This window comes from Palaemon carinicauda, chromosome 13 (assembly GCF_036898095.1).
Source record: "Palaemon carinicauda isolate YSFRI2023 chromosome 13, ASM3689809v2, whole genome shotgun sequence".
In the NCBI taxonomy this organism is placed as follows: Eukaryota; Metazoa; Arthropoda; class Malacostraca; order Decapoda; family Palaemonidae; genus Palaemon; species Palaemon carinicauda.
The window spans coordinates 137232389-137259857 of NC_090737.1; the positions used below are offsets into that span (position 1 = coordinate 137232389).

The 27469-nt window shown below is 41.3% G+C and overlaps 1 protein-coding gene across 1 annotated transcript; it reads left to right on the forward strand.

Annotated features, from left to right (window-relative positions):
- The first annotated feature begins 390 nt into the window (after window positions 1–390).
- On the forward strand, window positions 391–22651 carry LOC137652503 (transmembrane protein 263-B-like). The gene is made up of 4 exons (XM_068385951.1): window positions 391–731; window positions 11563–11755; window positions 16456–16697; window positions 21898–22651. The coding sequence occupies exons 1-3, from the start codon at window positions 690–692 to the stop codon at window positions 16671–16673; spliced, it is 453 nt and encodes a 150-aa protein (XP_068242052.1). The 5' UTR covers window positions 391–689; the 3' UTR covers window positions 16674–16697; window positions 21898–22651.
- The last annotated feature ends 4818 nt before the right edge of the window (window positions 22652–27469 follow it).

Genomic DNA, 27469 nt, shown 5'->3' on the forward strand with positions numbered 1-27469 from the left:
ATATTCTTTTCTTTTCTCTATTCCTTCTTTCTTAAATAGCACGTTTCTTATTATCTTCTCCTGACATCGTACATCAGACAGGCCAGTCCACATATCCAAAAACACCTTGGTTTTCTTCTTTGTTTTAATTCTATTATTTTCTTCTCTCTTTTTTTCCAAATCTGATAAATATATTCTTTTCTTTTCCCTATTCCTTCTTTCTTAAACAGCACTTTTCTTATTATCTTCTCCTGACATCGTACATCAGACAGGCCAGTCCGCATATCCAAAAACAATCGTGAAGCTGATTGGTCCAATGCGCAGATGTCCCGACCAATCAGCTTCCAGATGGATAAATCTCGACCAATCAGCATCGAGATACATAAATCTGCCACGCGCAGCTGTAGTCGAGACTATGTATCCGAGTCCAAAACAAACAAAAGAGAAAGGGAAGGCTATTTACTCGTGGACATTTTCTGACAGAACCTTGTAATTACGAGTAATTTCTCTTTAAAAAGTGTCACAGGGATTTAATTATGAGCTGACTATTCGTTGGAGGAACTATTGTTTATGGAGTGTCATTTAATTCATCATTTAATTGATGAATTAAGGCTCGAGAGTTGGAACTTGAACCTTCTCGACGGAGTTATTGAAAGAACATTCACGTCTTCCCGATATAGAAAAAAAAAGAATTTCATCTATATTCCGCAATGACCAGCTATATAAAGGGTATCTACGGCTATATAAGACCGGTGAGTTGGTAATATTGTTTCTGTTATGGTTTATTATTAAGCCATTAGGCATATTTTGATGATATGAAACTAGTTTTTGGGGCAAATTTCTTGTAACCAAGGGAAGTAGGCCTTAACTTGGGAATGGGAATGACAGGAGTGAATGGATTAGGCTGATGAAATATACCAGGGTAATGAGTAAAAGTTTATTTTCTATTTAAATAAACTAATGGCACTGATTAGGGGAGGCCCATGCTTGTCTAGGTTAGGTAGCGGTCATCTTAAGATTAAGCCAACCATAGTATTGGAAGTCAGAAATATATATGGGCGAAGGACAAGATGATTTAAGTTAGGTTAGGTGTGGGTACTTGAGTTTGTACGTATCTCCTTTAATTTCCTCAAAACTTTGAGTACATCGTTGACCACAGTCGTCATTGTTACAGATCTGGATTTATGTTATTTACCGTAAAGATACTTGTTAACCTTTAATCAAATACAAAAAAGAAAATGTAGGGTAAGATGAGGACAACAAGTTTCCACTAGCCTACGGCCCACATTTGGAGTAATTATGGCCAACTCAATTGCATAGAATAGGCACCTCACATATGGTGATATCTCCTATAAAATTATATTTACAGACAGGGGAACATTTCGAACAGAAAAAATAAAATATCTCCTTCCTTTGTCCCTCCTGGACCCTTATTTTCTAAACCTGACAGTGGTTAGACTAAGAGCAGGTTCCAATACAAAGGGGTTAAAGTAAAGTAGACTGTGACTGGGCAGGAAATGATTTTATAGGAACTGTCAGTGAAACAGGTTAACATATCCTAGAACAGAAATTTTTTGTTGGAATTGTTACATTATAGAGTCCTGAAAGTATGGTTGTAAAATATCTCACCTCGGTTACTCACTCCTTCCACTGCCGGTGAACCATTGTGTTCATTTGGTGCCTCCACCAGAAGTCTATTGCCTGCGATTTAGAGCCAATGTACGCTCGCGAAGGCAACGCTCGCGATCGCGAGGGCAGTGCTCATGATCACGAGGGTGACATTCCCGAACATGAGGCGGATGTTCACTATCGCGAGTCCGATGCTCATGTTCACAGGCTAGGCACATGATGTTCACACTGTTCACGTTCACGAATATAAGGTTCACGATTGCAAGTGGAGCGTTCACGATCAAGGCTCAAGCATTCCTCTTCACGAAGAAAATGTTGATACTCGCGTTCACCATGATGTTCTACAGCTCATACTTAGAAAGGATTCGGGTTAAGCTACTCCCAGTGCCCTTCGGTTAGAGTTGTCAGGTGTATGAGGACAGAGGGGAATACAGTAATCCCTCCCCTATCACGGTTAATGGGGACCAGAACCGACCGCGATAGGTGAAAAACCGCGAAGTAGGTTCCCTCCCTATTTTTGGAATATGTACATTTTGTTGTGTACATGTATATATAATGACAATAAGTGTATATTAACCCTATAAATGCATATGTTATCATTAGTAAATAGGAACGATTTCCATTTGTATTTGGCATGTAAACAATGTACAAACGAGCTACAAGCCAGGGGTGTGCTCTACAACGTTCACAGTGTCACACACAGGTGACGTTCATAAGTCATGGTTCTCTATCTCCTCCCAAGTCTTGATCGGCTTGGAAGAGACTGATTAAGTTTGAACAGTAATTAACTGGGTCATTGAGTTTAAAATTGAAAATCTGCACTGAACAGCCTGATAGTTCTGTAAATCATACTGAAAAATGAATGTAATGAGGATGGTAATATGACATCTAATCTAATAACAGGTTGATCAAACATTCTTCAAACTAGTCAAGTTACACAAAGCAATAATTACACTGATGAAAGTAATGCAATGTCTGATATGATATCAGGTCGATCGAGCATTCTACGACATTGGACATAGACATGTTAAGCATGAGATGAAAATTCATAGTCTTCATGCCATTTGGGCGTTTTGACAGTCCTGGATGGCCGGCCCACGGCGAGACCAATTGGTGGGATGGTATTTGCTAGTTGGGGTGGAGCGGCTGGCGTTGAAGGTCTGACACGACTTGGTGTTGCTGGTGGGGGCAGTGGAGTTTGGTCGTTCGGCGTTGTGTGTATAAGCTGGCGAGTGTGGTTGGCCGGCTTTACAGGCGTGAGTGGGGGAGGTTGATCGACTGATGTTGGGTAATGTCGGTCAGCCAGCAGTTGTTGTTGGTCAGCAGGCGGGTCCGGCGGTGTTGATACGTGTCGGTTAGTCTCCTTCGGCTTGGTCGGGGCCGCGCTTGCGGGTGGTTGAAGGGGTATGCCACCATAGGTTATATTTTGCGGCTCTGTCGGGTTCGTAATCGGTGTGAACTTTCTCAGTAATTTCCGATTGCGCAGCGATACTCGACCCGAGCCATCAACCTTTACCACGTACTGGTCGTACTGCCTTACCTCGACGACTGTCCCGGTCCTGTCCCATTTGGTGGGATGTGGGCCAGTTTGATTCTGGATGCGAACATGGTCACCAACCCGTAGGGGTAGCAGACGGCGAGTGTGTTGTGACCATGTGTCCATCATGCGGACATGGCGCTTGCGTAGGGCTTCTTCCCTGGATGTCAGGGTTTCGCGCCATGTGGTGTGGGGGTTGTACTTCCCAGGAAGGATAGGGATGAGATCGCGGATCGGGTGACCGAAGACGCACATGGCTGGGGAGATTCTTGTGACTGGGTCTGGAGTGTTCCTGTACTGGAGGACTGCTTTCTGAACGGCATCTGTGTCTAGGTCTCCATTTGTCCTCGTGTTGTTAGTAATCAGGCGCTTCATCGTTTTCACTCCAATTTCCGCTCGGCAATTGCTGTGTGGAAATGCTACTGATGACAGTCGGTGGTGGACACCCCAGTCTCTCAAGAACCCACGTGTTTCGGTTGCCGTGAATTCTGGCCCACCATCGCTGGCAAGTTCCTCAGGAATTCCGTACGTGACGAATGCACGGCGCAGGTTGTCAATTAGTCCTTTGGCACCACTGGTAGACTTTGATATAAGTGGCCAGTTTGAGTATCGGTCCACAATTACCAGGTAGTGGGCGCCCTTGTGAGTGAAGTAGTCGGCACACATTGACTGGAATGGGTAAACAGGCAAGACGGGTGGGGTAGGGGGGGCGGATGGTTGGGAGGGGGCCATGCGGTGGCAATCCTCACAGTTATCTCTAGTCGCCTGTATGTCTGCGGTAATGCCTGGCCAGTACACTGATGCCTCTGCACGAGCAGTCATCATGGAAACACCCTGATGTGCCGAATGTAATGCGGATAGGACACCCTGGCGCAAGCACGTCGGGATGATAACACGATCTTTGAACAATGCGACACCGTCGAAGGTGATGAGCTCGTTCCGTAGGTGGTAGTACGCACGGAGGTGTTGTGGCATGTCATCTTTTGATGTCGGGAACCCATGTTCGATGAGCTCTGTGAGCGCGTGAAGGGCGGGATTGCTTGCTGTAGATTCCCGTACGCGGTCCCAGGTGACCGCTGGAAGGGAATCTAGGGCTGTGAGGTATGCGGGCTCTTCAATCGTGCATGTGTCACAGTCCCTCATGCGTATGCCGGCAAGGATATCGTGGTGGACCAACGGTATGGAGTGGTCGCTGACTGATGCATTGTCGTCAGGGAGATACAGTTTTTCTGGGTTGGTGTCGCCTCTTGGATGACGTAAAATGGCATCAGCTGCTTTGTTGCGCATCCCTGGCACGTATACAATGCGGAAGCGGTAGCGCAGTGTCTTCTCCTTTAGGTTGCGCAGGCGGGGATTCGGGATGTCATCCAGGGATCGGTTCCCCAACACCTTTAATAGTGGCTTGTGATCTACCGCAATGACCAGGTTTGAGCAGCCGAGGACAAAGTAGCGTGATTTGTCAAGGGCATCGGCTACCGCCAGGGCTTCCCCCTCTATCGCGGCATACCTGGATTCGGCTGGGTGCGTGAAACGACTCCCGACTAGGGTCACCTTTCAACCTTCGGGGCAGCAGAATGGCTTGTTTGTTGGGCATTGGCAATGTTTTTGGAACAGCCAGAACCCGTCGCAAGGCATGTCGGCTTGGTTTTGTCGAAGATGCGCACCCCGTTGGTAATTTCATCTACAATTGCTTCTTTAGATGCTTGGAATGCGCTTTCAAGATCGTCAGTCCACGTAAATGCCTTATCGGGTTTCAGTAGCTCACGGAACGGGAGCATGCGCTCAGCCATACTGAAGGCATAAGACACTTGGTTTACTAGGCCAAACCACGATCGAGCGTCGGTAATGTTCTTCGGGCGTGGGAAGTCTGATATTGCCTGCAGGTATTTCGCACAAGGGCGCACACTGTCCATTGAGATGGTGAAGCCGGCGAATTCTACCTCGCGACAGCCAAACAAAAATTTGTCGGGATTGGGGGTGATGCCGTTTCTCCCGCAGACGTCGAGCCAAGTGACTGCCTGGTAGAAGCTTTCCTCAATAGTGTCGGCCCACAGTAATGTGTCATCAACGCATTTCGTCATGTCACGGACGTTGGATACTATCTCATCATATCGCCTGACGCGGCATAGCCTTGTGAGGCGACACAGTATCGATATCTGCCCTAAGGTGTGATAAAGGTGGTCATGTGGCGGTCCTCCTTGTGCAGTGGTACACTGTGGTATCCATTCCAGGCATCGAACACTGTTTTTAGTTTCCCCGGTGGGACACAACGGGCCTGATGAAAGGGCGATTGGGTGTGGTGTGTTTCACGAGTGGCATGAGCATTGAGAGCCTGAAGGTCTACCGTCCTTCTAGGCTTCCCCGTCTTCTTGGCGCAGACTACCATTGGGGGCACCATGTCACCGGCTCTCCTACGGGTACTGGCTCGATAACTCCCATTTTGACGTCTTGGTCCAGACCTGCTTTCACGGTTTCTTGCCAGTGTAACACTACTGGAATGGGGGTGTGATGGGCAACGGGCTTAGCATCTGAGTCAACCATCAAGCGCATCGGTGGGCCCGCCATCATGGGGAGGGGCTGGTGGACGCACGTGTTGAATGTGCTGGAGGCATAAGTTCATTCAGGTATTGTTGAATGGCCTCCCTGTTACCTTCTGTGGTCGGCATGGGGATAGACGTAGGTTTAGGTGGGGGCGCCGTGCGCCGAGGACAATTGCATTGAGATGTCACGCCATTGTCACGTATCATTTTGCGGTGTACAATTGTCTGTGGTTGCCGCACTGCACGACATCTCACCCAGTGTGGGGAAATCCTTGGAGATTATGCCAAGATCGACGCAGGCGCTGCGTGACAAGAACACTGTCGGTTGAATCCGTGACATACACTATTTGCTGAGATTCGGTTTGCGGATCTCCGGCGTGTGTTCCGCAGAATCGGACGATGGCTGCCCCTAAGATACGGATATCTTGTTTATTCGCAGCCTTCATTCTCATCGAGACCGGGAGCAGGTCCGCGGTCGTCAGGCCCATCTGCTCGATAACGTTAACCCCGACCAGACAACTCTGGCAACCGGTGTCGGCCATGGCAGGGAGTGTTGCAGGTCTTGCGCGCTTGACTGGTCTGAATCCCAGGGCGAGGTAATCCCCTGCATGGATGCTGAGTCGCACATGTTGTCATACAGGTGGTGATCTAGTGCTAGCAACTGTTCACCGTCGATCGTTCGGATATCTGACATGGCACACAACTCTACGAATGCTGCCATCTGTTCGTCGCATGCGTCTGTGTTGGCAGATTCAGCCGCCGATTTACTCCGGCACATTCGCTCTGTGGTTATCGCGATTACATTTGCGGCACTTTCTACTGTAAGCCGGGCACTCAAGTCTTCCTGATTCGCCAGGGCGCATTCTTGCCATGGCCCTTCTCACCACAGTACCCGCAAACAGCTTGTCTGCCACCGTCACTTACATCCGTCTGACATGCATCACCCCTGTTTACCGCGTTTTGGCGCTTGATGCGGCGATAGGAGCTGGTGACAGCCTCCGCGCCATGACTGTAGGTGTCCAGCAATCGGGACGCAGACTGCTTACCAGACTCTTTCGCTTCGATGAACCTGATCGTTTCCTCCAGCGACATCTCCTGCCGCTGGTCGCTAAGTAGATCCAGCTGGATGTCCTGGTCAGAGATACCTCGTGCAAGCACATCTTTGATCACGTCGTCCGCAAAGTTTACGCTTAGTCCACATATGCACCTCCTGACGTATTTGCACGTGTTTGCTTGGGCCTTCACGCGGGCGTGAAATGCCCGTATCGGTTCCTCGCGGCCCTGTCGCATGTTTGAGAGAGCCGCCCGCTCCACCATTGCGTTCTCCCCGCACACCGCGAGGGCTTTTATCGCACTAAGCACCGCATCCTCCGATTCGCCTACCAGGCTCCTCCCCGCGGCACTGGTGATGTCCTTGCGTAGGCTCTCCTCACAACATTCAAGGAGCTGTACCACAACATCATCGCCTTCGAGCCCGGTTCCCTTGCGGTATTCGCCCCAACGAGTTAGGAAATAGTCCCACTCCCCACTCGTGCCGGCCGCTGATATCGTTGGGCGCTTAAGTTTTTCAACCTTGGTGCTTGGCGGGTGGTATTGAGCTGCTGGGCTCTGGGCATGAGTCGTTGTGTGTGCGTTCAGGAGCGCTGCGGTAATGATGGGCTCTGTGGATGCCTCGGTTCGATAGGTGCATCCAGGCACTGGGCAACCAATGCTTTGTGCGGCCATTTTGCTGCTTATCACTGTGAATTACCTACTAGGGAATTACTGACAGAGTGAATCCCTTTAATCACTGTAAACCATTTGGATACTACTGACCTTTTGAGTCCTTTTTGCTGTATTCACGTTCTCCACAGGTTTGCGGGTTTGTTCATATCGTGGTGTAGGGACACACAATCAGGTAGATCTAGTAACAGACTTAACTTTAATACACAGCAACACTGTTCTTGACAATTCCCGGTTGCATTAGATTCAAGTCCATTCACTTTGTTATGGCCACGTTTAGTTTACCCTTGGCTGGCACTAGTCACCACATTATCACTCAGCTCGTTGCATCACTTAAAATAATGTCTTTTAACAATGACTTCTCCCTCGGATCGTTTGTACATAAATAGGAACGATTTCCATTTGTATTTGGCATGTAAACAATGTACAAACGAGCTACAAGCGAGGGGTGTGCTCTACAACGTTCAGTGTCACATACAGGTGATGTTCATAAGTCATGGTTCTCTAATTAGAACATTAAAGAATCATGTAAATAAATATTGATAATATAAATTATATACTGTACATAAATTAAAGTACTGTACTGTATAAATACAGTATTTAATACATCACATATACTGTATGTACATTTACATTTATACATAAATAATATAAATAGTGCAAGTGTCCATGTACATACATATGTAAATATAGTGCACGTGTATTTACTATAGATATGTTTTTAGAACTTTTATTCTAATAACAAGATACGTAACTCTCCTCTAACAATGACGATGATCTTGATAAATGACGATGAAACACCTGTGCAGTATGATGGAGGTGAAGAAGATGAAGATGATTTACTGCACAGGTTAATGAGAGCTTTACTGCTCCTCAGGTGACGCCTCATCGTCAGTTGATAGAGGTAGTGGATCGTCAACGACGGCTTCCAATAGAGAAACTGCAGGAGAGGCGGCGTAGTGGCTCCGTGAGAAGCTGGAGAGGCAGCAGGAGGAGTATCTGATGCTTCTGCAGAAGGTTGTTGACGTTTTTTCATCTAAGCAAAGATGCTCTTGTACAACGCTATTACACCGTCAATACGGTTACTGAATTCGATGGCTCTAACCATGTTATCGTCGATTTCCTGCGCCCTTTGTTGCAGAGCCTGTGCCATGTTGTAGAGCTCTTGCAGGTTGTCCAAGGTAAAGCCACGTTCTTCAGCTTCGTCGTCGTTGCCGACATCGGCTGCCTCTTCTTCTTCCTCACTCGCTGATCTTGTCATTTCGACAAGGTCCTCGTCGGTTAGGGGCTCCAAGTGGCACTCGATCAGTGAGTTGACGTCATCCGTCGTCATGTCAGAGAAACCGCCGTTGGCTACTAACCGTGCCAGTCTCACAGCCTTATCTACGGCGGAGTGGTGAACCTCGTTCGGCGTAAAGCCCTCGTAGTCATGAACAACATCTGGCCACAATTTTCTCCTACTTGCATTCAATATTTGCTGTTTCATCTCATTAAGAGCTTTCTGAATGTTGACCAGGCACATTGCAATGTTGTATTCCCCCCAATATCTCTTGAGGCTGAAGCCCTCGTCATCTTCATCGATGGAGGAGATGAGGCCCTCCATCGTGGACCTTGTGTAGATGGCCTTGAAGGCCCAAATGACCCCCTGATCCATTGGTTGTATGAGGGAAGTGGTGTTGGGGGGCAGGATCTCCACTTGGACCCCGTCATAATGCAGACCCGTTGCATGTCCGCCTGCACAGTCCATCAAGAGGAGGACTTTAAAGGGCAGCCCATTTTCCACGAGGTACAGCTTCACCTGTGGGATAAAGCAGTTCACGGACCAGTCGAGTGTGAGGGCTTTAGTTATCCATGCCTTTTTATTACTCATCCAGTAGATGGGCAGCAAGGCTTTGTTTTTGTTTTTCAAAGTCCGAGGATTCATGGACTTGTAAATTAAGCCGGGCTTGAGCATGAAGCCCACGGCATTCCCGCAGATGAGGAGAGTGACGCGATCTTTGTGGGCCTTGAACCCTGGCTTTTTTACTTCGTCCTTGTAAAGGAACGTCCGGGACGGCATCCTCTTCCAGAAGAAGCCAGTCTCATCCATATTGAAAGCCTGCTCCGGGAGATAGCCACCTTCTTTAATTAATTTTGGGAACTCGTCCTCGACGTAACGAAGATCTGCCTCTTGGTCTGACGAGGCGGCTTCCCCAAACAAAGGAACGCTGCGAAGGTCAAACCTCCTCTTGAATTTCTTGAACCAGCCCTTGCTGGGAACAAATCCACGTTTTTCTCGTGGGGCAGGATCATCATCTTCGTCGTATTCATTAGATTTTCCTTCAGGAACTAGGATTTTGGCTTTCGTTCGAATCATGTTGGTATCGAGACTAACCTTCTTTTCCCAACAGTCCGATATCCACATTGATAATGCATTCTCCATTTGCACAATCGTCTTATTATGAAGAGTTACAACGCGCTTAGTGTCCTTGGAGAACGTTATTGAGGCAGTTTTACGTATTTTCATTTCATCCTTTTTTTATGTAGCGAACCCTCGATTCATTCACTCCGTAAATGCGGGCAACAGACGCATAGCTACTGCCTGCCTTAAGAAGCATGTCCAATAATTTTACTTTCTTGTTCACCGTCATCATTTTTCTCTTCTTCTTGGGTTCACTAGAGGATGAAGAGGGTAGAGGACATTTAGGAGCCATTTTCAAGGGTGTCAAAAGCACTATTTTACACTAAAAAACACAAGAAAACGGCTAAAAGTTCCACGCGGCAAGGCTAAGCAACACAAGCGAAGCGAGAGAGAACAATGAATGCGGTCTCCCTTCGCGGGGCGCACAGCAGGGAGAGATCCTGGGTAAAGTGTGTCTGCGGCTTGGCCAATCAGCTTGCGAGATTCTGGAGCTGAGATGGCCAGCGAATCAGAGAGGTGGATTTTGAGTTGAGCGCCATCTCCGTGTTAATACCTGATGTTCTACTGTACTCTCTGCCTTCTGCTAGCGCCCGCGTAACTCTCGCACCATTTTTTCTAATTTTTGATGAATATTTTTGAGAATCCACGGTGCACTGAGACCGCGAAATGGCGAGGGATTACTGTATGTAAAGAATAAGCCAGACTATTCAGTCAAAGGACCCAATAATTCTCTAGCGGTAATGTCTCAACAGGTGGCTGGTGCCCCGGGCAACCTACTACCTACAAGATTCGGTTAAATGGTAGAAGGCCGTTTAGGCAGTGACTGGCACTTTAGGCAGCATCACTTTAGGCCATGAGTTGTTTATGTTTAGGCCTTAATTTTGGGAACCTGTGATGTGATATTAATGTATACAGTACCGTAATCACAGCCTGAACAAGTGTCGCCCTAAGGGATCACGGCCTAAAGTTATCACAGCCGAAACAACTTGAACTCCAGTGAAGTAGATAAAAATCAGTAAGTTAACATTGTTTCCCATATGTATATCTAATTGCTTATTCTGTAAATTTCTTTTTATGTCGACAATGAAAATTAATTTCGTTAGGAAATTTAATTGTTTCTGCCAAGGTTTGTTACAGTGTAAGCCTAGGTTCCATTATATTTAATTAACAAATAGACTCCAGCTCATACTTATGGACAGTGGTTTCTCAACAGCCAGATATCTGCATTGATAATGTTTCTTTAACTCTACTGTGTGCATATTCTTTTTAAAGGAATCAAGTGTATACAGTATAGCTAGGAAAAATATAAATTACTGTTAAAAATTTGGGATTTTGCATCAAATATGCTTTTTCTTTTTGCATATAGTATCCTAATAACTTTAGTATCAACAATACGTAATTACTAGTTGCCTAAGCATGGCAGACATTGCACATTCATCATTATCTCCTCTTACGCCTATTGACGCAAAGGGCCTCTGTTAGATTTCGCCAGTCATCTATATCTCGAGCTTTTAATTCAGTACTTCTCCATTTATCATCTCCTACTTTGCACTTCATAGCTCTCAGCCATGTGGGCCTGGGTCTTCCTAGGGCCTTGTGGAGCCCAGCTGAACGTTTGGTGAACATAAATCATTTGAATTCTCGAATTTAGAATCTGGTTATATCACTGTAAATGAAAACCTTTCCCTACAACAAAAATATTTACTGTCATTCTGATATTCTGGTTTTGTTTGTAACTACGATTTCCTCCTCAGGGCTCCGACGTGAATTCTGCCGTTCCGTCTAATCCGTCCAATCCTAGTTCGCCTACTAGTCCGAATCAGAGCCCCCCGCAGAGTCCAGTATCACCTTCAGGAGGTCAGCTTGAAACGCAGCAGCAGCAGCAACCACCTGCAGGGTACCTGAGTAGAGCAGTTTCTGGAGTAGCGTCGGGGATTTATGCTGTAGGTGAGTCTGAGAAGGGGATCAAGTTTGTTGTTGAAAATAACTTTATCATAAACTAAATGAATTTAAAGTAATTTTGTAATTTAAAGATGTTATGTATGCTGTACTAAGCTATCGGCTTTATCGTCTTATTACATTTTGTGATTAGTTTTTGCATTTTGTGGTTACTTTTTGATAAATACAGGGCTGTATCAGCACAGTAATGATGTTAAAGATATGGTACACATAAGATAAGACATTTACTATTTGAATGCCACCAGCACAAATGCACACGTAGCAGTTACATAAACTGAAGTGTAAGGGTAGCGTAGTGAGTATACTACAGAATATCATGTACTACTGTTAATTATGAGGTGGATTTCAAGGCATTAATGAGGTTGCAAAGAAAATTACCATTTTCAGTATCAAGACATGATATTCTAGGGTGCAGAATCAATCACATACATGTACTTTCGGACAATTACAAAACAGATTGGCTACAAATTATTTATACGAAACTTTTTAGTGGGTATACCTTAATGTGGTGAAAAGGTTTGTGTATTGCCATGATCAGCAAAGCTGTACTAGTCAGGGCCACCCATAATAGGTTGATTTGCTGTGATCGATCAGACTAAATCCCCCAGCAGTGGCCAGCGTGGTGATGAAAATGGCCAGACCCCAGACATGAAATTGGACATGTCTGATACCTTTTCCCTGCAGTGGAAAAGAAATGGCTGCATTTGTTGTTAATGTGAGGAGAGCACTAGATGAAACGAGAGTAGGAAAAGCATCTGGTATGGACGGTGTGAAAGCTGAGATGTTGAAGGAAGGGGGTGTGACTGTACTTGAATGGTTGGTGAGATTGTTTAATATGTGTTTTGTGTTGTCAATGGTACCAGTAGATTGGGTTTGTGCATGTATTGTACCACTATATAAGGGTAAGGGAGATGTGCATGAGTGTTGTAATTCAAGAGGTATTAGTTTGTTGAGTGTAGTTGGAAAAGTGTATGGTAGAGTACTGATTAATAGGATTAAGGATAAAACAGAGAATGCAATCTTGGAAGTACAGGGTGGTTTTAGAAGAGGTAGGGGTTGTATGAATCAGATTTTTACAGTTAGGCAGATATGCGAGAAATATTTAGCAAAAGGTAAGGAGGTGTATGTTGCGTTTATGGATCTGGAGAAAGCATATGATAGAGTTGATAGGGAAGCAATGTGGGATGTGATGAGGTTATATGGAGTTGGTGGAAGGTTGTTGCAAGCAGTGAAAAGTTTATACAAAGGTAGTAAAGCATGTGTTAGAATAGGAAATGAAGTGAGCGATTGGTTTCCGGTGAGAGTGGGGCTGAGACAGGGATGTGTGATGTCGCCGTGGTTGTTTAACTTGTATGTTGATGGAGTGGTGAGAGAGGTGAATGCTCGAGTGCTTGGACGAGGATTAAAACTGGTAGGCGAGAATGACCATGAATGGGAGGTAAATCAGTTGCTGTTTGCGGATGATACTGTACTGGTAGCAGACACAGAAGAGAAGCTTGACCGACTAGTGACAGAATTTGGAAGGGTGTGTGAGAGAAGGAAGTTGAGAGTTAATGTGGGTAAGAGTAAGGTTATGAGATGTACGAGAAGGGAAGGTGGTGCAAGGTTGAATGTCATGTTGAATGGAGAGTTACTTGAGGAGGTGGATCAGTTTAAGTACTTGGGGTCTGTTGTTGCAGCAAATGGTGGAGTGGAAGCAGATGTACGTCAGAGAGTGAATGAAGGTTGCAAAGTTTTGGGGGCAGTTAAGGGAGTAGTAAAAAATAGAGGGTTGGGCATGAATGTAAAGAGAGTTCTATATGAGAAAGTGATTGTACCAACTGTGATGTATGGATCGGAGTCGTGGGGAATGAAAGTGATGGAGAGACAGAAATTGAATGTGTTTGAGATGAAGTGTCTGAGAAGTGTGGCTGGTGTATCTCGAGTAGATAGGGTTAGGAACGAAGTGGTGAGAGAGAGAACGGGTGTAAGAAATGAGTTAGCGGCTAGAGTGGATATGAATGTGTTGAGGTGGTTTGGCCATGTTGAGAGAATGGAAAATGGTTGTCTGCTAAAGAAGGTGATGAATGCAAGAGTTGAGGGGAGAAGTACAAGAGGAAGGCCGAGGTTTGGGTGGATGGATGGTGTGAAGAAAGCTCTGGGTGATAGGAGGATAGATGTGAGAGAGGCAAGAGAGCGTGCTAGAAATAGGAATGAATGGCGAGCGATTGTGACGCAGTTCCAGTAGGCCCTGCTGCTTCCTCCGGGGCCTTAGATGACCGCGGAGGTAGCAGCAGTAGGGGAGTCAGCATTATGAAGCTTCATCTGTGGTGGAAATGTGGGAGGTTGGGCTGTGGCACCCTAGCAGTACCAGCTGAACTCGGTTGAGTCCCTGATTAGGCTGAAGGAACATAGAGAGTAGAGGTCCCCTTTTTGTTTTGTTTCATTGTTGGTGTCGGCTACCCCCCAAAATTGGGGGAAGTGCCTTGGTATATAGATAGATAGTTAACTTTATTTAAGTTACAAAACCCAATATGACTAAACCTTTGTAACTAATGAATTCTGAATGATTTAGAAACTGATCTACAGTATATGACTGTACAAATATAGATGAGAGAGTTACTGTCCCAAAATGTATAACTACTTTATGAAAGAACAGTGTTTGTAAATGAACAAGTTACTTTCATTATGATTTCATAGTATAAGATTCTTTCTGAGAAACTAGAACTTGCCTTTTCCCCAACAGCTTCAACGCCTCGTATATTTTGCTGATTAAGAGGCTGCGAGAATTAATTTTTTCTCAATCCTCTCTTAGACTAGGAAAATTAATCCTTTTACCCCCAGGCTATTTGGAACTTTCCAACCCTTAACCCCCAGGGGTTATTTGGAGCCTTTGTAGGGTAACGGCCAGATCCCGTAGAAAACGGGAATATTCTGAACTGTGGCCGTCGTTCTAAAACGATTTTGGCGGGTGAAGCTAACTTAAAAAATCCACCTAACCTATGCTAAAAGCCGTATCCTTACCCAGGGGGGCTTCGCCCCTCCCGGACCCCCCCCCCCCCCTTACACAACAGTTTCCTTACTTACGAGTACGACGGGAGAAGCTAACTTGAAAAACTCGCCTAACCTATGCTAAAAGCCGTGTCTTTACCCGGGGGGCTGCCCCCCCCCTTACACAACATATTTAAGATCCATAGACCATTTCCAAACGTTTTTATTCTATACAAGATAACAGTCGGAGCAATAATAAGCAAATTAGGACGCTTGGCCGTAGCGCTACAAACTACCCAGTTATTTTTTTTTAGAGCACATTTTGCAGTATATATTTTTTTTAAATTGCTCTAACAGCCTTAATTTTCATCATAGAGAGGTCAGGTTGGTCTCATGCTCTTGGAAAATACCTGAAGTTTCTCAAAAAATTATCAAAAATATGCAAAAAAAAATTTGAATACTGTAGCAGTTTTTTGCAAAGACGTACCGGTACGTCCATGGTGGTAAAGGGATGAGTTTTTTTTAAATGTATCCGTATGTCCTTTGGGGGTAAACGGGTTAAATTCCCTGGAAGGAATGAACACGTTATTAATTTCAGAGGGACCACCTCTCAACCAACGAGTGCCCCTCTTTCATAATGGGAGAAGGTTGTTAGTTGAGTAGTAATGAATACACAGTAAGTTTTAAAGATGATTTTTGTATGAACAATGTAAATTATCTTTAATATTTGCTATTTTTTCTCTATCAACTTCACATTGAGTCTTTTGGTCTTTTATAACTTGTAAAATCTTTTATAAAGGAACCTCTCACTAGGCCAAAGATCCTGTGTTGGCCCGTTTTGGGGTTTTTTAAAGATATTTTGGCATTAATTGCGTAAAAGGTTTGTATTATCTCACCGATCAATTTCATCACCGTATTTTATTATGGAAAGGGGATCTCCATTTTTCACTTGTATAATTTGTCATTATGTTGTTGGACTTAAATTAAACATTTTTTAACACATAATTTTTGGTGATACGGTTATCCTATTCAGATGGTTATTGTCGTTATACAGAAGTTCCTCAACTTCTAAACTAATAGGATACAAGAAGCTGTTTTTAAATCGAATTTTGTTAAATTTTGGCCTATGTAGCCCTAACCTTACTCTCATGCCTAAGATTTCCAGCTACAAAAGTGAAGTAATAGTCCCATTTCATATTGAATAAATATCAGGTTATTTCAAATGTCGTTTTGCTTACTGTATTATATTAACCCTTTTACCCCCAAAGGACGTACTGGTACGTTTCACAAAACTCATCTCTTTACCCCCATGGACGTGCTGGTACGTCCTTGCAAAAAACTGCTATTTACATTTTTTTTCTATATTTTTGATAATTTTTTGAGAAACTTCAGGCATTTTCCAAGAGAATGAGACCAACCTGATCTCTCTATGTCAAAAATTAAGGCTGTTAGAGCAATTTAAAAAAAATATACTGCAAAATGTGCTTGAAAAAAAATAACCCTTGGGGGTTAAGGGTTGAAAATTTCCAAATAGCCTGGGGGTAGAAGGGTTAAGTAATATTGTTTTATAACAGCATTTATTTACCCTATTACTGTATACAAACATTTGATACAGTATGATGTATGATTTCTGTTGGATTTGTTTGTATCTCCAAATGTTTGCGAGTTGAAGACTTTACATTTTATTGTATTTTAACCCCGAGATTGTTCTCCTTCAGGGTCAACCACTGTTGGCGCTGGCGTAACGGGTGTCAAATGGGTCGCAGGAACAACATACAATGTTGGTGCGGGTGTCGTCGGAACAGCTGGGACGGTTGTTGGAACTGCTGGGTCGGTTGTGGCTGGAACAGCCGGAGTAGTCGCTAGTTCAGTTGGGACTGGTGCCTCCGCAGTTATTTCAAAAGTTACCACGAAAAAGAAGGAACACACTGATTAACCTTTTCATATTTGTTCATACTTTGTAAGTTGACCGTACATTGCCTTTTGTTGCTTTTAATATTTTCTGTTTGTCTGTAATTGAAAGTTTATCTTTTCATATTTGTTCATACTCTGTTTACCACACATTGGCTTTTGTTGTTTTTCATATTTTTTGTTTGTCTGTAGTTTGAAAGTCTTTGATGTTTCAAGTTACAACCTTTTTTTGTAGAGTATTTAATATCTATTTTTTTTATTATGAGCTGGTTGTTTGGGATTTTTAAATTTCATAAGGATTCTGAAAGAGTCTAGGTACTGTATTCTGTAGTTTAGAATGGAATTCTGTAAACTTTCCAAAATCTAACTGTGCACGTTATGATCAACGGTTTTTATTAATTTGTGAGCGTGTGGTTTTTCAGGCATGTTGGCTGAAAAACATATCCTTTCCTTGTCATGGGTCTCAAAATTATTAACTGAGAGTATGCACCAATAATTTTTGGAATATATAATCAATTACAGTTATTTCATGCTTTTCTGTACGTAAATGTCTCATTCTTTCTTGCCTCCATCTCTCTTCATCACAACCCATGTCCTTCCTAACTCAGTTGACAATGCTTCAAGGTAAAGGCAGGGGGTGTAACAAACCCGGTATCCTGGTCTAGAGGCTCTGTGATTTCCTGAACTATGCCTTGTCAGTTTTCTCTCATTCTTTAAGACATTTTGTGATTTGTTGTCTCAGATATACGCTGTAATTTGCCACTATACTAAATGCTTTACTATATTTTCTTTCTACTGTATTTACATATTTATTTCAAGGTTCTGGATTCTCTCTTCCACCTGTAAATGTTTTTTAGTTCCTAAAAGAATACACACCTCCGTCCTTTAATAGGGGTATGGCTCAGCAAAGCTGGAACTAGGTTGTTAATATTTGTAACGAGGTGTAGATATTTACTGCCACGTGACTTTAAACCCCACCCAACCGACAGCACACAGCTGTCGCTTTTACTTCGGCTGCAGAGCAGTATGAATGTACAGTAGAACCTCGGTAACAGCCCAATAGAGGAGGAGGACTGTCAGTTATTGCCGAGAGAGTCCATAACAGTACATCATCATCATCCCCTACGCCTATTGACGCAAAGGGCCTCGGTTAGATTTCACCTGTCGTTTATGTCTTAAGCTTTTAATTCAATTCTTCTCCATTCATCATCTCCTGCTTCATGTTTCATAGTCCTCAGCCATGTAGGCCAGGGGTCTTCCAACTCTTCTAGTGCCTTGTGGAGCCCAGTTGAAGGTTTGGTGAACTAATCTCTCTTGGGGAGTGCAAAGAGCATGGCCAAACCATCTCTATCTACCCCTCACCATGATCTTGTCCACATATGGCACTTGAGTAATCTCTCTTATAGTTTCATTTCTAATCCAGTCCAGCCATTTAACTCCCAGTATCATTACAGTATATCAAAATTGTTTACCAAAGCATAAAATCAAGTAAGATTATACCAAATCATACCATACCAACACCTGAGAAAATATTTTTATTCTTATATTCTCCTCGTCAGGCTGAGAGGAACAGAGGGAGGAAAGGGGGAAAGTTTCTTGGTAAATAGATTCTGCCATGTTTAAAGTATTGCTCGGATGTTTAGTTCTCAGAAGCTGGTCTCATCTTCATTTTGATAAAAAAACTTAGCTTTTTTATCCTTGATACAAAAAAACCACTATATAAGGGTAAGGGAGATGTGCATGAGTGTTGTAATTCAAGAGGTATTAGTTTGTTGAGTGTACAGTAGTTGGAAAAGTGTATGGTAGAGTATTGATTAATAGGATTAAGGATAAAACAGAGAATGCCATCTTGGAAGTACAGGGTGGTTTTAGAAGAGGTAGGGGTTGTATGAATCAGATTTTTACAGTTAGGCAGATATGAGAGAAATATTTAGCAAAAGGTAAGGAGGTGTATGTTGCGTTTATGGATCTGGAGAAAGCATATGATAGAGTTGATAGGGAAGCAATATGGAATGTGATGAGGTTATATGGAGTTGGTGGAAGGTTGTTGCAAGCAGTGAAAACTTTCTACAAGGGTAGTAAAGCATGTGTTAGAATAGGAAATGAAGTGAGCGATTGGTTTCCGGTGAGAGTGGGGCTGAGACAGGGATGTGTGATGTCGCCGTGGTTGTTTAACTTGTATGTTGATGGAGTGGTGAGAGAGGTGAGTGCTCGAGTGCTTGGACGAGGATTAAAACTGGTAGGCGAGAATGACCATGAATGGGAGGTAAATCAGTTGTTGTTTGCGGATGATACTGTACTGGTAGCAGACACAGAAGAGAAGCTTGACCGGCTAGTGACAGAATTTGGAAGGGTGTGTGAGAGAAGGAAGTTGAGAGTTAATGTGGGTAAGAGTAAGGTTATGAGATGTACGAGAAGGGAAGGTGGTGCAAGGTTGAATGTCATGTTGAATGGAGAGTTACTTGAGGAGGTGGATCAGTTTAAGTACTTGGGGTCTGTTGTTGCAGCAAATGGTGGAGTGGAAGCAGATGTATGTCAGAGAGTGAATGAAGGTTGCAAAGTGTTGGGGGCAGTTAAGGGAGTAGTAAAAAATAGAGGGTTGGGCATGAATGTAAAGAGAGTTCTATATGAGAAAGTGATTATACCAACTGTGATGTATGGATCGGAGTTGTGGGGAATGAAAGTGATGGAGAGACAGAAATTGAATGTGTTTGAGATGAAGTGTCTGAGGAGTATGGCTGGTGTATCTCGAGTAGATAGGGTTAGGAACGAAGTGGTGAGGGAGAGAACGGGTGTAAGAAATGAGTTAGCGGCTAGAGTGGATATGAATGTGTTGAGGTGGTTTGGCCATGTTGAGAGAATGGAAAATGGTTGTCTGCTAAAGAAGGTGATGAATGCAAGAGTTGATGGGAGAAGTACAAGAGGAAGGCCAAGGTTTGGGTGGATGGATGGTGTGAAGAAAGCTCTGGGTGATAGGAGGATAGATGTGAGAGAGGCAAGAGAGCGTGCTAGAAATAGGAATGAATGGCGAGCGATTGTGACGCAGTTCCAGTAGGCCCTGCTGCTTCCTCCGGTGCCTTAGATGACCGCGGAGGTAGCAGCGAAGCTTCATCTGTGGTGGATAATGTGGGAGGTTGGGCTGTGGCACCCTAGCAGTACCAGCTGAACTCGGTTGAGTCCCTGGTTAGGCTGAAGGAACGTAGAGAGTAGAGGTATCCTTTTTGTTTTGTTTCATTGTTGGTGTCGGCTACCCCCCAAAATTGGGGGAAGTGCCTCGGTATATGTATGTATGTGTGGTATGAAATACTTTATAATTCAGATCTTCCCAGACGATACCATCCCCCACAAAGTACTAGATACAGAAAGTCCTCAAAAAGCTGTTTGTAAATTGAATTTTGTAAAATTTTGCCTTAGAGTAGGCCTCATCACATGCCTATAATTTTCAGCTGCAAAAGACAACAAATAGTCCTGTTTCATATTGCTTTACTATGTTAAATTATATATTGTTGTATTACAATATTTCCTTATGAATTTTTGAGGCTGCGAGGGTTGCCACCTTGCACCAAAAAGTCTAATTGACTACCTTCCAGCTTTACCAAAAGACATATCCATATATAAATAATTCCAGGTTTGTATTAGGGAAAAATACTAATTATCTACGAATTTGTCATGTTTGTAGGTTAAGGACCTTCTGTGTGTAGTTAATTCAAAGGGGTTTCTTATTTATTTCAAAAGTTTTATTCTGCCTGTGACCTCCTTTTGTAATGCTCTTCTAGTCACGTTGAAGCGATGGAACTAGGGAAGTTCAAACTTTCTCAAATGTTTTTTTTTTTTTTATTGAAGGTTAACAGGAATCTGTTATCTTTTATTATTTTACTTAATCTTATGTTATTTTACTTATTTATATTTTTTCTATTTCTCCTATATACAGTCGTTTGGTGTACTTTTCTAGTTATTTTTCTGTACTGGACTGACTCCCTATGGTGACCCTCGGCTTGTAGAACTTTGTATCCAAGTAAAGCTACTGCTAGACTTTTAATAATAAAGATAAAAATAAGGGATTTTGACGAAGGAAAAATCTATTTCTGGGCGAGGAACCTGTGTCGCCCAGTGAAATGCTCCTCTAGCACCATTTCTAAGGCATAGTTATTGCTGAATATACCAGAGAAAAAGAGATGCATGGAATGCCAGCAATAAACCTAGCTCGCTCACTCACTCATTGAGTGTCGGTATAGAAAACTGGGGCCAGATTGAACCACGTCCATAGATCCCTCACCAATTAGACCTCTCCTTCGTCAACATCCCCCTCCCCCCCTACATCTCCCCACTCCTTATCTTCATTCCTCTATCAGCAATTGCATTGGTTAGACATGTTTTGTCTTGCTCTGTTGTTTTTTTTTTTTTTTTTTTTTTTTTTTTTTTTTTTTTTTTTGAAGATGTCCGACGTTTTAGAGATCCCTGCTCCCAAGTTAGTTTTCTTATGTATAAAAACGGGGATTTTATATAACATCACTAATTACCTCCACTGATTGAGTTCAGGCACTTTTTCTAGAGTCGATACTGTATTCAAATTAACCCCTGACAGGAGTTGAATCTTTTGCACCATATTGTGACTCATTTTATTCATCAAGTGTTTGGTAGACAATACAGTATATGCTTCCCCACTTTGAAGCAAAGAAAAAGGTTATCAAAGATATTGGTTTGTACAGTATTATCAAACAATTAGATCAATTTAAAATGATTTTAAACTTCTTGAAGGACACTCCAAAATCAAACTATTGTTCTCTGGTCTTGGGTAGTTCATAGCATCTGTGACATGGTCTTCCACTGTCTTGGGTTAGAGTTTCTCAGGCACTATTCTATCTTATTTCTTTTTTGTTTTTTTAAAGTTTTTATATTTTATATATGAAAGATTTATTTTGGTGTTGTTACTGTTCTTAAAATATTTTATTTTAATTGTTAATTACATCTATATTTCATTTATTTCCTTGTTTCCTTTTCCCTGTTGGAGCCCTCGGGCTTATAGCATCCTGCTTTTCCAACTACGATTGTAGCTTAGCAATTAATAAACGGATTTTGAAGCAAAGCGAAAAATATATTTTTGGGTGAGATGGCCATGTCATCCTAATGGACCTGTACGCTTAAAGCGTACAGGTTCATCAGGACGACATGGCTTGAGACCAAAAATGATGATATAAGTATACAGTCTGAATTTTTATGTATCTCAAAACTTCTTTTTTAATTTTCAGTCTGTCACAGGAGATGGTGTTATTCCCTACACCGACATCTCTATGTTGAAGTCAACCACGAGTGGCCTTTTTGCCCCTCTATCTGATTTTGAGTTCATCGCTATCAAAATACAGGTATTTTGGGTACTGCCAGTCTTTGAATTCAGCCTTGGTGGCATTATCTCTGTTGATTGATTTTTAAAACACGAGCTATTAGTTATCAGTCTTTCTTTTATTGTATTGATGGATTTTTCATTCATATGTCTAGTGATATTTTCTATTTTAAGCTGTAGGCATATTTTAGGAACTGGCGTGATTTTTGGAATGGAAACCTTAGCGAATTATTTCATTCCTCACAAGTTGAAATATTTTCTATAGTTGCTTTGGATAAAATAAAACCTACCAGAATGAGTTATCAATAAGTCTTCTCTTTTTCTTCACTTTTTCACTAGGCTTAAGCGAAATGAATTACATACTTTTTAAAATAAAGAAGTCAACTTATAATTCTTTAACAGAATTTCTTTGGTTAGAAATAAAGATTTTTGATATCTTAGTTTAAATTTTAAGTTATAAAGAATCAGTTGTTCAGGAGCTTTGTTTTATGTCTGTGGATGAAGTCGAATCGTCTGGACGCATACGAGAGATATCTTGGTAAATATATTTTTGGATTTTTTATTGTTTTATTTTTTAAATGTGTATAAATTCAGTGAGTAAAGAGAAAAAATATTTTGGTTACATTTCTTGAAAAACTTATTCACAAAAGATTAGCTAAAAATTACAATCTGAGAATGTCATTGGTTTTTACTATTGACATTACAGTATATGTTATTTGAGATGCAATTAAAAATTTACATTAATCTTGTATAAAGCTTTTTGGAAGTATACAAATTAGGGTATTTTATACATTTTGTACCATTTATGTAAACATTAAGAGATTTCCAATCTTTTATTTTAAATCTGAATTTTATTTTTCTTGAAAGTGTTATATTGGGTAACTTTTAATGCCATTATAATATATTTTGGAGGCCGATAAGTTTCAATATAGCAATTTTATTGCATCATAAATTGAAAATTATTTTATCTATGATCAATTTTGAAATAGATTTTTGAATAGGACCAATGTATTATAGTTTTGGGAGGTTTGGGGGAGCCTATAGGTCTATCTGTTGAGTCATCAGCAGCCATTGCCTGTCCTTTCCTGGTCCTAGCTTGGGTGGAGCGGAGGCTTAGGCGCTGATCATATATGGTCAGTCTCTAGGGCAATGTCACTGTCCCTTCCCTCTGTCATTCATGAGTGACCTTTAAACCTTAATGTCAAGAAGCCCCCTTTTTTTTATTTTGTTTCCCAGTGTTTAAGATTAATTGAAGAGAATTATATATGGTCAGTCTCTAGGGCATTGTCCTGCTTGTTAGGGCAATGTCACTGTCCCTACCCTCTGTCATTCATGAGCGACCTTTAAACCTTAATGTCAAGAAGCCCCCTTTTTTTTATTTTGTTTCCCAGTGTTTAAGATTAATTGAAGAGAATTATATATGGTCAGTCTCTAGGGCATTGTCCTGCTTGCTAGGGCAATGTCACTGTCCCTTCCCTCTGTCATTCATGAGCGACCTTTAAAACCTTAATGTCAAGAAGCCCCCTTTCTTTTATCTTTTTTCCCAGCGTTTAAAATTAATTGAAGAGAATTATGTATGTTCAGTCTCTAGGGCATTGTCCTGCTTGATAGGGCAATGTCACTGTCCCTTCCCTCCTCCGTCATTCATGAGCGACCTTTTAAACCTTTGTCAAGAAGCCCCCCCCCCCCCTTTTTTTTTTTTGTTTCCCAGTTTAAAATTAATTGAAGAGAATTGTATATGGTCAGTCTCTAGGGCATTGTCCTACTTGCTATGGCAATGTCATTGTTCCTTCCCTCTGTCATTCATGATCGACCTTTAAACCTTTGTCAAGAAGCCCCCTTTTTTTCATTTTGTTTCCCAGTGTTTAAAATTAATTGAGAAATATATATGGGCAGTCTCTAGGGCATTGTCCTGCTTGCTAGGGCAATGTCACTGTCCCTTCCCTCTGTCATTCATGAGCGACCTTTAAAACCTTAATGTCAAGAAGCCCCCTTTCTTTTATTTTGTTTCCCAGTGTTTAAGATTCATTGAAGAGAATTATATATGGTCAGTCTTTAGGGCATTGTCCTGCTTGCTAGGGCAATGTCACTATCCCTTCCCTTTTCATTCATGAGCGACCTTTAAACCTTTGTCAAGAAGCCCCCCCTATTTTTTTTATCTTGTTTCCCAGCGTTTGAAATTAATTGAAGAGAATTGTATATGGTCAGTCTTTAGGGCTTTGTCCTGTTTGCTAGGGCAATGTCACTGTCCCTTCCCTCTGTCATTCATGAGCGACCTTTAAACCTTTCTGTCAAGAAGCCCCCCTTTTTTTTTATCTTTATTCCCAGTGTTTAAAATTAATTGAAGACTAGTTTGAAATGCCTACAACAGTGAATTTGCTACAGGGAATAGTTGTGGTTTTAATAAAACATAGATAAGAATTATTGATATACTGTATGGTCTATCACTATGATAAGAATCTCAAAGAATTATATTATTGTGCCATACGAGTAATTTTAATTTAATTGAAGATATTTTTGATGGAGTACCTTATTAATAATCAAAAATATATACTGTACCATAGAGTTTTTATTTTGTTAGCAACACTGTAGAACTATGCCTTAAAAAGTTGTAATATCACTGTATTTAGATTTGCAATGCTGTGCATGTTTTCTGTAGATAATGTACTCTGTGCTGTAAATAGGTAAACTGTAGTTTCAAATGTTTAAGAAATATTGGAAGGGAAGTATTAGCACCAGAACACGCTTTTAATCAAGAACCAAGACAGGAGTGAAGGAAAATACTTCTGCCGTTAGGTGCTTTTTCTTGCACATGGGAAGTACAAAAATTGTCTAATTAAATAATGTGCAATATTTTTAGTTGAAATATTTTGTCGTGATTAATTAGAAAACTAGTTTATTATAATTCGTCACCCTCATAAACTAACTGCCTAAGTCATTTTCTCCACTTGGGAAATAAAAAAAACCTTCTCATTTCCTAATTCTTTATATCATTGTATTGAGCTTCAATTAACAAATTCTAATTCACAAATTCTTCTGTTAAGAATTTGTGAATTGAAGCTCAAGACAATGATATAAAGATTTAGGAAACGAGAGGGTTCTTTTTTTATTTCCTAACAAGTGGAGAAAATGACTTGGAGAGTTAGTTTATGAGGGTGACGATATGTAGTCCCTTGTATTTTAAGTTTTGTATGCTTTTCAACCAATTGTGTTGCCATCATAGCGCCTTCTGACCAAGTGAGAGCATTGATTCGATGAGGAATATCAATTTAAAAGTTAGAGATTATAAATACAGTATATATTTGTATATATTTTTAATATTGCATCATATAATACAGTAGATAGTTTGTACCCATATATGTCTTTTACTTGATTTTGTCTCTATTAAGGAAGGTGGAAAGGAATGTAATATATTCGGAATTGAAACCAGTGCAATATTATCTTCATTGCTGTCGACCACTTGGGGAATTTAGACACTTCTGAATAGATACAGGAATGGAACTATAATAATAATTTTGTAAATGCATTTTCTGCAGATTGCTTTCCTTGCTTCTGTAGAATTGCATTAATTGAAGTCATGGCTTTGTATTTTAGAGGAGTTACAGTGTAGTTGCTGTTCATCTGTTGGGTTATTTATTTTCGGTCATAAGGTTAGGGCAGTTTGCGAGTGTGCTTTTCTCTAGGACATTGCTGCTACTCTTAGTATACTGTACAAGTAGTCTTATGAAATAATGCTTTAGAAACTGGTTCGTGTTATTGATACGGATGTTCGTTAGATATATTTCTAACTTTTTGATTATAGTTTTTTGTTCCTCTATGCTAATTGGTTTCTTAAAATCTCAGTTAATTTGTTTCTCAAAGTAAATTTATTTGTTGAGATATACTAAAACTTTATTTCAATTTTTTTTTTTCCAAGCATTTCACAGATTGTATATTGAAATGAACTGTAATTGTACAGGGTATTCCTAACAAACAGTTGATCCTGTTCTTTAATCTTCTTTTATCTGTCTTAGATAAAGAACATGAGGTCTTCAGATTCTCTGTATAGTGTACTAACAGTTGGGTAAGAGTGGTTGTTAGCGAGTGCAGGAGAGATACTCAAGAGTGGAAGTATAGCAACCGTTTGATCATTCAAGCTCTCTCTTTCTGTAATGGTGTTCATAGAAAGTAGACATTTTTTGTGCCCTTTAGTCTTCTCCACAAGTCCAACTTCTCAAACTTTTACCTTGCTCCAATTTTCACCTCCTGGGGATACATCCTATTGGAGGTACGAGACTCGGTCTCGTTAATCTAATTTTTTAGTTTCAGATTATCTTTGATAAAGTATCTTCCTTTTATTATTGTTGCCTAAAAATCTGAAATGAGGAAACTTTTATAAAAGTGACTAAGATAGTTAAATTTCCTAGCTGATATCTTGGTTGGAGAGATATATATGTAAAGATAACCAAATTATTACTCTAACTTGAGTACTGACAATCAATTCCTTTGTAAACTTTACAGTAACTGTCATATTATGAATAACATGAATGTTTGTATACTGTATATATCATCATCAAACTCAACCTTGAAGTTCATAAAAAACCTTTCAGGAGTCCATTGCAGCTTTTCAATCTTTTCACGCAAATCTATAAAGGTTGATAACAGCGAGTGGTTTAAAAGATACAGTAAAGATGCAGTCAAATTTACTAACGTAAGTGTTGGATCAGAATTTTGTATCAATTAAGTTTTCCACCACAAATAGCGAAACACTTACCACTGTGGATATTTTTTGTTTAGTATTGTTCAGCACATTTGTACATATTACTTATTAACCCTTTTACCCCCGGGTTATTTGGAAATTTCCAACCCTTAACCCCCAGGGGGTTATTTTTTTCCCAGCACATTTTGCAGTATATTTTTTTTTAAATTGCTCTAACAGCGTTAATTTTTGTCATAGAGAGGTCAGGTTGGTCTCATTCTCTTGGAAAATGCCTGAATTTTCTCAAAAAATTATCAAAAATATGAAAAAAAAAAAATTTTTTATAGCATTTTTTTGCAAGGACGTGCTGGTATGTCCATGGGGGTAAAGGGATGGCTTTTGTGAAACGTACCAGTACGTCCTTTTGGGGGTAAAAGGGTTAACAGTAACATGTAAATCTCAGAACATCAAATGGAGTACAATATTACTACTACATCATTGACTAATATATCTACATAGCAGTATTTATTCATGGTTTGAGTCTGTGTGAGAATTAACATGGGTCCATCTCACATCTCAAAAGTCATGATCATCAGTGAATATTCAAATCCTAGCTCCCAACATATGTGCTAGTTCCTAAGTGATATTGACCTCTGTTGGTTCAGATAGTCATTTTTGTTAGTGGTAGGCCACAGAATGTTCTTGAAATAATTCATATTTTTATTATGATCATATTATGTACAGTACTGTAGCATTTCAATGAAGCGTTGCTCTGGTTGCCTCCGTACTAGGTATATTGATA